Source organism: Saccostrea cucullata, unplaced genomic scaffold (genome assembly GCF_032062105.1).
Source record: "Saccostrea cucullata isolate Sc308-1 unplaced genomic scaffold, CSIRO_AGI_Scuc_v1 ctg16962, whole genome shotgun sequence".
NCBI lineage: Eukaryota > Metazoa > Mollusca > Bivalvia > Ostreida > Ostreidae > Saccostrea > Saccostrea cuccullata.
In genome coordinates, this window is record NW_026938122.1 from 1 (window position 1) to 11,840 (window position 11,840).

The following is an 11,840-nucleotide window of genomic DNA, read 5'->3' on the forward strand; positions in this document are numbered from 1 at the left end:
ACGATTCTTAGGTTTTAATATTTAATTTTAAAATTTACTTTTTAAATTAAGGGATTTTATACATACAAATTTTTTTAAAAATAAATTTTTTTAAACTTTTTCAGGGGAAAAAAAAGTTATTTTTAATCACCCCTTTTAAAAAAATCTAATTTTTAATTTTAAACCTTTTATTAAAAAAGGGTTAAAATTATTAATAATGAAAGGGGTTTTCCCAAGTTTCTTTTGAAGTGTTTTAACACTCGATAGAAAATTTTTGTAAATGCCTTATATTTTTTCCGTATAAAACAAAGGTTTTATTGAATGATTTAGATTGTGTTTATTTTAGAATTTATTTAATCTAAATTTGGGGTTTTTGTAAAATAAAAAAGTTTAATTTTTGATCCCCCCTCAAATTTAAATTTATTTTAAAATCATCAGTTTCAAATTTGATATTATTTAAAAAGTACCTTTTCCCCCAATTTCCAATAATAATTGGGGGAAAAAAAATTTTTTTTTTTATTAAAAAAATTTTTAATTTTATAATATTAGAAAATTAATCCTAATTCGAAAAAAACCAAAAATAACCCCCCTTTTAGTAAATAAAAAATAACGAAAACTTGATGAAAAAAAAAACGGATTTGCCGAAAAATCAATCAAACCAACCCGTGATTGAAAAAAACGGGCTTTCAAAAATTTGTTCTACAAAAACATTCCCAAAGGGGGAAATTATTTAAAAACCCTAAACTAGCAAAATAACAAAGAAACTTAAAATAATTTTTTTACATTTATCCATAAAAAAAGATAATAACAAGGACTTTTTAACGCCAAGAAAAAAACGTCATTTTTTGCGTACTACGTCATCAGTTTCAGAGAGGGGGATTTATAAACAAATAAAATCTCAAAATTGTTAAATATCATGAAATATACATTTGGTGTATCCTTAATCAACGCATATAAGGTTTACAAATTTCGTGAAAGTGTTTTGGTTACTTTTACAAAACGCATAATTTTGATAATGACTTAATTATTACAAATCTTCAAAGTGTACTCGGATTTCAAAGCGTTGTCCCTTTCTATGAAAACGTGACTTTTTAACATACTATAATAAGGTCAAGAAAATCATGATGGTTTGAATTGTCTCTCTATATATTTCCGGTAAAATAAAGACGATCACGTGGGGCTCATTGGTAATGATACTTAGCAAATTGTGTTTTAATTTAGAAAATAAAAAGTAATCTAAGAATGGCACATGGTATATAAAGGTAAATCGATTAACAAACAAAGGCTATTATAATTAAATGAATCGACACTCGACATCGCGAGGATAATTTCATTTTGATTTTTGCATCAGGTTTTCCAAACGCATTTGAACTATATATTTGTATGTTAACACATTCAAAATACTATAAAATTGATCTGAAATTTCACCTCCGATGATTTTAATTTTTATAGACAAGCTCAATTAATAATATATTAACGCACAAAAATTTAAATCACCTTATTCCTGCCAAAATTCGCACAAAAATTTACAGCAGTAAAGATATATATATTATTATAACAGTAACTTGATCCGAAGGGTCGTATCACGTCGAGTTGACAGGCGCGGATCATCAGATCTAACGAGACGCGAAGCGTCGAGTTTGATCTGATGATCCGCGCCTGTCAACGAGACGTGATACGGCTCTTCGGATCAAGTTACTGTTATAATGATAAATTTATTATATACCCCCTCATAACTAGCAAAATATAGCAAAAGAAAACTTAAGAGATCAATTGCATAACATTTATCCATAAAATAAAGTATAATAACAAGGGACTTTTTAACTCGCAAGAAAAACAACGTCATATTTCTGCGTACTACGTCATCAGTTTTAGAGAGTGGTGATATGGATTCAGAAAACAACATGTTGGTGATCCGGAAAATCGGATCACGACGTCACGTGATAGCGTAAATTCAACAGTAAAATTGGGTGATACACATTAGGTATATAATAAAACCCGTTATACGGTATGCAAATGGACGACAATATGAACAGAACGAGCACATATACCACAAAAGGTTCCAATCAATATTTTTTAGTAAATCATTGAAGTATCAAAACAGATATGTCAGAATCTGTGGTATCTTTTATTTCGTTTTTAGAGGAACATATCGAATTAATGAGGAGTGAAAATTAATAAGGTTAACAGTTAGAGTGTCTTCAAATATAAAAAAAATTGAATTGAGTAGTTTAAATTGACAGAAAGACGATTTTGTTGTACCTTGCTATATTGAACATACCGTTTTTTTTTTCATCTTAAAGAGAGAGAGAGAGGGAACAATACAGAGACGAAACATGATAAAGTGACAAAGCAAGATATAGCGACAGAAAGTGACACAGACTCAAAACATGATGACCAGACAGAACCAAATAATGAAGCAAAGCATGATAAACAGATGGAACACGATAAAGAACCAAAGCATGATGAACAGAGAGAAGTCGAGACAGAGTCAAATCATGATAAAGAGTCACATACTGACGAAGAGCAAAAGCACGATGAACAGATAGTACGCGATATAGAACCAAAGCACGATGAACAGAAAGAAATTGATAAAGAGCAAAAGCATTATGAACAGACAGAACGCGATAAAGAATCAAAGCATGATGAACAGACAGAAGCCAACACAGAGTCAAATCATGATAAAACAGAAAATGATAAAGAGCAAAAGCATTATAAACAGGCAGAGGACGACACGGATCCAAAAGAGACAGAATGTGAAACAAAGTCTTTCATAACTCTGCTTGAGGAGGAATTGGAAGAAAGAAAGTTAAAATTACGATTTGGAAATAAAGATGACGTTGTTTTGGATGTTTTGGATTTTGCTGGTCAAGGAGAATACTACGCCTCTCATCAGACATATATTCGTAAGGATGCTATATTCATTCTGTTGGTAGATACATCTAAAGACGTCAATAAAAGAACAGAACAACAAGAAAGAAAAGGGAATTTAAGTATTCAGAAGACAGTTGACAAAAAGATTTTTCTTTGCGATAGACCTGGAGTTGCTTTTCACTGTTGGAGCCCCAAAGGTAAAATTAAACATGACACGATCTATGAGACATTAAAAGGATTTTATTAAATAAAAATAATCTGTTTCATGAACATTTTCAGATTATTTTTACTACTGGTTGAAAACTATTCAAATCCATGGGGGTATGAGTGAACGTATAATTTTTGTTGGAACTCATGAAGACAAAAAAAGGTATTTTTTTAAAATTCACAATTCTTGATATATAGGAATAGTCTTTCGTGTAAATTAAAGATCTGGAACGTCAGTTCTATTCTATTTTTTGTGTTGATAATTTTATTTTACAAATTTTGAAAAAAAATTTTTGTCATCAATTGATTTCAATTTTTGAATCTAATAGTGTCTCTTTGATATGCATTCTATTATTTTCTATCAAAATCCATGGGAAATACTTAGGTGTATTTAACAAGTCATGGTTTTTTTTTGTTTATTAGAGTATAATACATTATTCATGAATTTTTATATTAGTAATTTTGTTACTCTGATTATACTATAGAATTTAATTTTGGATTTTTTTTAATATCAGAGCTTAAATTCTTATAAATTTGAAACATTTTTGTTATATTTAGAAGTAAATTTGAATATACCAGTTACAGTTCCATTTTTTTTCTAAATTAAAAAATGCATATTTAAATTGGATAATGTGAAATATAGCAATCTGAAATCCATGGCAAAATACTTTTATTTACAATGCTAAAATTTTAAATTACTAAAATAAAGATAGAATTATACATGTAACTACGCTGCAGAGTTAAGGCTACATAACTGACACGGTGTTTCATTTATAAAGGAAACGTTTACTATATCACTCCAAAATAAGATTCTCACAATGAAATAATTGTTATTATACCACCCGCAAACGAAGTATATAGGAATCACCTTGTCCGTCTGTCCGTCTGTCTATCTCTCCGTCTGTCTGTCTGTCCGTCCGTCCAGCTGTCCGTCTGTCTGTGCAATCGTGTCCGATCCATATCTTTCTTACAGAGGGACATTAGAATCAACTACTCCACACTAAGATTGCTCATGACCCAAGGGTATGTCATGAACTTGAACCAAGGTCATTTGGAGAAGTTCAAGGTCACTGGAAGAAAAATTTCATAATTCGTGTCCGGTCCATATCTTTCTTATGGATAAACTTGGTAGGTTCTCATTTCACACAGATTGCGCATGACCCAAGGATGTGTCATGACCTTGATCCAAGGTCATTTGGAGAAGTTCAAGGTCACTGATAGAAAAATTTCATAATTCGTGTCCGGTCCATATCTTTCTTATGGATAAACTTGGTAGGTTCTCATTTCACACAAAGATTGCCCATGACCCACGGGTGTGTCATGACCTTGACCCAAGGTTATTTGGGGAAGTTCAAGGTCACTGGAATATTTCATAATTCGTGTTTGATACATATCTTTATTATGGAAAAACTTACTTCTGAAAAACCCAGCGGGGGGTATTTTGTCCCGTTTTGACAGTTCTAGTTTTAAACTGCATTCAGTCCTGTGCAGTGGTTAGAGCGACTGCTAAAATGTTGTTTCATATGGAGCTGGTTCTTACGTTACAGGTTCGGATCCTCTGATATAAAAGAAGTCTTTGTTTTTTCTGCTCCTATTTTGTATTGGTGAATTGAGTCTTCTTATAGTCATCTCCATATATTTTATTTCACCCACTGGATGCCATACACCTATAAAATTCTCATACTGCATTACTTATGAAGCCTTTAAGGGGCATTAATGTTCTATGGACATGTTCCTAGTTTTTGAAATCTTTGCAGTTAGTGGAAATATTTTTAATCATTAGATTGAACGTATCAAGTTGTTTTTATTAGTTAAATATAGGTAGCTTTAAAGCTTTGCTGGGAAATTGGGTTGCTAAGAAATCAATCTGTCTGTGAAAACATTTAGATTTAGAGATTTTGACCAACATTTCCCCATTGAGTGTCTTTAAATAAATCAACTAGTAACTCACAGATAAACAGCAGTTGGTACTGTCATTAAAAACTTATATGACTCATATAGTACTATAACCCATTTTGAAATCGTTTAGAATCCATCAATTTAGATGGAAGAACTTCAATGTTAGCGCCTGATCCCACCTCTTTTGTTCTTGAGGTCCGTGTTTTTTCTGCTCCTATTTTGTATTGTTTTATGGACTTTGAATACTGTTCGTTTTCTTAATAAATATCATTAGACTAGACTTTAAAATGGTTAAACATTAAGGGTGTGAGAGGGGTGCATGACATAAATGTTTTTAGTTATGAAGGGACTCGGTTAAATAATGATAATCTAAGTTCAGATTCCTTATAATAAATATCTTTTAAAAAGCTGAATGTCGTTTATTCCCAAAATAATTAGTTTCATAGATGGATACTGTGAATTTACTATTTTTAGCTCTTCTGAGCCAAAGGCTCAAAGAGCTAATGCTATGGCCATTTGTGCGGTGTGCGTCGTGCGGTGTGCGGTGTGCGTTAACTTTTTAGAATATGGGCCATAACTCGAGAACCCCTTGGCCAATCAGTGTCAAATTTGTCACAGGGTATCCTTGGCCCAAGGGTTACCCTTTATACTAAAATAAGGGTTGGGACCCTAAAACAAGGGGAGATAATCAAGAAAACAAAACCAAAAGTACTGGTTGCGAAAAAATCTTCTTCTCCAGAACCACCGGGCATATTTTCACCAAACTTACATGCAGGGATCAGAATATGTTGAAGATTAAAATTTGTTCAAGGCATGACCCTTGGGCAAAGGGCGTGGTCTCAAGGTCACTTCAAAGTTGACCTAAATTTACAAATAATAAAAATGTTTATATTTTGCTTACTATTATGACTAGGATCATCAAATCTTGTAAGTTGATGCATCTCAGGACTTCACATCATGTTAACTCAAAAGTAGATCATGGTGACCTACTTTTTAAATTTTGTAAGCATTTGTTTTCAAATTGATTTGAAGGCATATTTCGGGTACTTTAAGGCCTATGATCATCAAACTTTGTCAATTGATGCATCTCGGGTCCTTGAACAAGGTCAGCTTAAAAGTAGGTCACCGTGACCTACTTTTTGAACTTTATGACTAATTCTTTTTAAAACATTCAATCCAATTATTTCAGACACAGAGAGGTTTAGAATCATCAAATCTTGTAATTTGATGCATCTTGGGACATAAAAACATATTTATGAAAAAGTAGGTCACTGTAACCTACTTTTTAATTTCTGTAAGCAATTGTTTTCCAATTGATTTGAAGACATATTTCGGACACTTTAAGGCCTATGATCATCAAACTTTGTCATTTGATGCATCTTGGGTCCTTGAACAACATCATCTTAAAAGTAGGTCACCGTGACCTTCTTTTTGAACTTTATGACTAATTCTTTTTTAAACATTTAATCCAATTATTTCAGACACTGAGAGGTTTAAAATTATCAAATCTTGTAAATTGATGCATCTTGGGACCTTAAAACATATTTATGAAAAAGTACGTCACCGTGACCTACTTTTTGAATGTTGCAGGCATTTGTTTATGAATTGTTTAAAAGGCATATTTTGATTACCTTCAGACCAAGGATAATCAAACTTGGTCAGCAGATGCATCTGTAACTTAAAAAATGTCCACCAAAATATAGGTCACGGTGACCTAGTTTCAACATTTTATGGCTACATTTTGGTATCTTAGGTATTTATTGGCTTAGAATTATCAAACTTTGTTATTTGATGCGTCTTAGGTTTTCGGAGAGTGACAACTAAAAAGTAGGTCACCCTGACCTACTTTTGACATTTTATGGCTTTATTTATGTATCTATGGTACTTATAGGCTTAGAATCATCACACTTTGTGAGTTGATGCGTCTTGGGTTTTCGGAGAATGATGTCCAAAAAGTAGGTCACTGTGACCTACTTTCTACATTTTATGGCTTTATTTAAGTATCTTAGGTATTTATTGGCTTAGAATCATCAAACTGTGTGAGTTGATGCGTCTTAGGTGTTCGGATAGTGACGACCAAAAAGTAGGTCACGGTGACCTACTTTAAACATTTTATGGCTTTATTTAAGTATCTACGGTACTTATTGGCTTAGAATCATCAAACTCTGTAAGTTGATGCATCTTGGGTTTTCGGAGAATGATGTCCAAAAAGTAGGTCACGGTGATCTAATTTTTGACATTTTATGGCTTTATTTTGGTATCTACGATACTTACTGGTTTAACTTTGTTTGTTGATGCATCTTTGGTTTTTAGAGATTGTTGACCAAAAAGTGGGTCATGGTGACCTACTTTTGAATATCTGAAGGACTTATTGGCTTAGAATCATCAAACTCTGTTAGTTGATGTATCTTGGGTTTTCATAGAATGTAGACAAAAAAGTAGGTCATGGTGACCTACTTTTAAATATCTCAAATACTTATTGGCTTAGAAGCTTCAATCTTTGTTTATTAATGCATCTTGAGTCCTCAGAAAACCTCAATCTTAATATAGGTCACTGTGATGTACTTATGGTTTTTTATAGCTTTATTATTAAAAATATTTTCAGTCCTAATTGGCTAAGAATCATCAAACTTTGTCAGTTGATGCAACTTGGGTCTAAGGATACTCAGGGTAAGAGGCTTCAAATATAAGTGATAGATTGTACAATTTATCAGAAGAGCGATTCAAGGCCCTTGGGCCTCTTGTTGTTATTCACATGACTTTGCCTAATTCACTTCACTTAGTATATGGTTTCCCAAATGTCGAGATATCTAGCATTCTAACTTTCTAATCTTCCAAAAACTGACGTTTTAACTATTTATATTTTTGTAGGGATGATTTCGACTTTGGCCATCTACTAAACGATGCTATTACTGAGAATCTCATCACAGAAAAATATTCCAAACCTATCATTACAAATCTTTGTAGATATGATGAAGTAACTGAGGACGCTTTATCTAAAATAAAAAATGAAATCTGTATACACATCAAAAAATGCACAAGGGAGAATCAGCCTGCAAAATGGGTAAAATTTGCAAGTCGGTTTGATATGATCAAGAGAAAATTCCATATGGGTACAATTGAAGACGTTTTGCAGATGATTGATCATTTCGACCCTGAAATGAGTGATACAGAAGTAGCAGATATGCTCCATTTCTTCCACAGCTCTGGAAAAATCATTTTCTTCAATATAGATAGATTACAAGATATTGTAATTCTTGATATTCCGTGGTTTATTAACTGTTTCAAGCATATAATTGCTGATCGCAAGCACGTGGAAGAAGACTGTAGCATTGTTGATGTTAAAGACCAAAAAATGTTGCGCATTTTTCATGAAAAAGGTATATTAGAGATTTGTCTTTACAGGAAATTATTGACACAGAAAAGCATTTCAGAACAGTATCAGAACACTTTAGGTGAATATCAGAGTAAGCTTGGCATGATGTTCTACATTCAGAATTACAAAATCAATGATGGATCGAGCATAGACGGTGGGTATATTCCGAGCATAAACACCCAGGAATTCAAACCCATCATTGAGAGGTATGGAAGCGACGAATCATCACAGATCCTTTGCATTAAGTTCAAAGACTATCTGCCATATGATTTCTTTGGCAGATTAGTAGTAGCTTGTGTGAACTCAGGACATTGGCATCCATACGATTACCGGTTGTGCAAAAATGGGGCAGATATGTGTTATCGTGATTCAAACAATGATAGCAAACAAATATACCTTTTTACCTCAAGAAAGATCGTTACTGCTCAATTTATTGGAAAACATTCTAAAAAACATGGACTCGAAGTCAAGCAAGAAATCCTTAACATTGTTAGGCAACTTGTTCAGTTTTACGCACGTTCTAATGAATATGAGATAGGGTTCCTTTGTAGAAAAAAAGAGGGTTATATGGAAGACTCAGTAAATCACTTTGTGTCAAAAAGATACAAGTACTGTCAGGGATGTCATGGAACTTGTGACTGGGTAGATACCGAATCGTTTTGGAAAGAGGTATGAATATGAATTTCAACTGAATGATTGTTTTATATTGAGTGAGTCATATATATTATATTTACTTTTTAGGATTAATTATGATCTAAATATTCGGAAGTCAAATTCACTCATATTATTTTGCATTATAGGAAAGTAACACAGAAAACACAATTTCGACAAGAAAGCTTGTACCTTCACAGATTGCCTACAAAGTTTACTCTCATTTTGTCACACGAGTTTCTGAGATAGCAGGTATGGTGCAGGAAATAAATTAAGACATTATTTAAGGAAACTTCTAGATTCGAAATATTACAATACAATTTAAAGAATGTTTCATTTAATTATATTCATAGATGAACGTTAAGCCTTGCCAATTTCCATAGATAAAATGTTGGAAGAGTAAATATATTCAAATCTGTATGAAATTATTGGGCCAAAGCGTCACTCGGTCAAATGTTGTGTTTATGCCACCTGCAGTGAAAATTATTTTGGTCCTTCGTATTGATTATATCTTGATGACGTACATAGGTCAATTGAAAGATGTTGATATTTTCCATTAACAAGTGTCCATTTAAGTTACTTTTGAGTGAGATTCGTTTGAATAATGGCCCTAAAATCGTTCACATTTTCAGTCCGAAATTATTTTGTGTGTATGTTAATTAATACGAACGCTATGCGTTAAAATATCCCAACCCCTTTCAACCAATATCAAGAAATCACGGAATGATATTTCATATCAAGATAACATTTTTTGTAAGTTCAAAAATCAATTGAAAGGTTCCAGTACGGTGTAAAGTTACACACCACATATTTCAGGTATATAAATACGAAAGAGCGTAGGATTAAATTATGTAAATTAAGGTCTATGGTCGATACAATAGTTTTTCAAAAAAAAATCATTTTATCATTAAGTCAAATACTTATTTTTTTCAGCATTTAATATACATATACCATGTTAACAATATTCGAGTTTTTTTTTATTTTAACAGCTACAACTACAATACTACAGGGCATCAGTAGCAATTTAGATTGGGCATGGATAGACGATCTAGCATTTATTGGGCGAGAATTGAACGACCTCCATAGAAAAAGTGATGCTGATGCTGAAAAGAAAGATACTGCTTTAAGAAACATTAGCAAAGTCCTCAAAAAAGTATACTTATATATACTTAATCTTTAACAATTAAAAATATTTACACCTTTAGAAGAGGCATTTATATCATTATTGTACATGGAATTTTTTTCAGATTTCGTGTGGTCTAGATAAGAAAACAGGTTTTAAAGACTTTAGAAAGGAAATCTTCTTTCTCTGGACACAAACCACTGGCCTTTTTGAGGAAATTCAAGGTTATATATAATATTAGATTTTTAAAACTTTATGCTTCTTATTCGTTATCCGAAATTCAATTCATTTCTTTATATTTTTTATGAATTTCATTTTTTTAACAAAAAATAGGAATCCCTGTGGTGTCTTTGAAACAAAAAGAAAAACACGGTACTGAAATATCATTAGAAGCAGAAACAGATGTCCCGATCCGCCATCATCTTTGGTTAAAAAAAATACAGAGTAATAGGCAATACAAAGTTTTACGTCCTAGTGATGAAGAAGGAGAAAAGTACAAATTTCAGGAGTACAAAGACAAACTATTGATGACGATTAAGAACTTTGATGTACAGGATAATGGACACTACTTTGTTTTAGTTGTAACTGAAACGGGTGCTTCTGTTTGTAGAGAAACTATTCAACCGTTTGCAGGTAAGATAGAAATAGTATCTACCATTTACTTAATCTTGAAACTTTTTAATTAAAATATATTAATTACCAGGCATGACTTGATGACCTTCCTGGTACAATTCGTTATAAATGCAAACACAACCTTTTACGTTTTCGGCTAAGTAATGGGGAATGTAACTTAATGCATAACTAGTGCTAATTGTAACGGGGACCGTTACAGATGTTCCCCAAACGCTCCCGAACTCCCTTTTGGTGCCATATCCCCTGTAAGCCTCATTAAATAAGACAAACTCTATGCATTTGAGACTTCAACAACGTTTACCCAGAAGTGTACCAAGTTGATTTAAATTTTAGCATTGCACGCGTGCGCATGCGAATGCATCAGCGTAATTACCATATCATCTTGTCTACAAAATCTATATATTTTAATATACTAAATATGAAAGTATTTAATCCAAAAGTATTAAAAAATACGCTCATTCAAGTGTATATTTGATTTTACCCATTTCACGTGCACGCACGTGCATACATTAGCATTGTGACCATACCTTCTTGTAGAAGTCCATTACATCTATCTATGTTCTAGATCCCATCCCGTTTGGTTGGAAAACAAGAGAGTTATAGCAATTTCAAGTTTCATCCAATCAGATTGCAGCAAATCTTCAGAAACAGAGCTTTCATTATGTATTTGCACATTTTGGATCAGAGGTTGTGCTCTATATGAAATATTGAAAAAACGCTTCAATTTTAGGTGATTTTCAAAAGAATTTAAAGGACATGAGGAAAATGACGCATTTTATGACGTCATAATGCATTGACTTGATGGGAAATTACGTCATGATTAATAGATACATGGTAACCAACAATCCAAGTGATAAATTCTGCATTTGCAACCTAGACCGAATGGTTTTGATTTTTCAGAAATTCTCAGGGCTAAATAATGCCCAAAATGGCTCTAGCTCTTTCAAAGCATTTCGTCAAAAAACAAAGGAGATATAGTCATTTAAAGTTTCATCCAATCAGATTGCAGCACACGTGCACGCACGTGATATCATAAAACTTTTTTTATATCATATTGTAAAATTCTATAATTCATGACTATGTTTAAAATTTGAAAGC

General features: G+C 32.4%; 1 protein-coding gene across 1 annotated transcript; it reads left to right on the top strand.

The window, feature by feature from the left end:
• Window positions 1-2,282: 2,282 nt before the first annotated feature.
• LOC134249459 (uncharacterized) lies at window positions 2,283-10,874 on the top strand (the record flags this gene model as incomplete). Its single annotated transcript, XM_062731813.1, has 7 exons — window positions 2,283-3,050; window positions 3,133-3,223; window positions 7,831-9,004; window positions 9,136-9,238; window positions 9,976-10,139; window positions 10,234-10,333; window positions 10,443-10,874. Coding segments are annotated over 7 exons (2,753 nt in total), but the record flags the coding sequence as incomplete, so codon positions are not given.
• Between the last annotated feature and the right edge of the window lie 966 nt (window positions 10,875-11,840).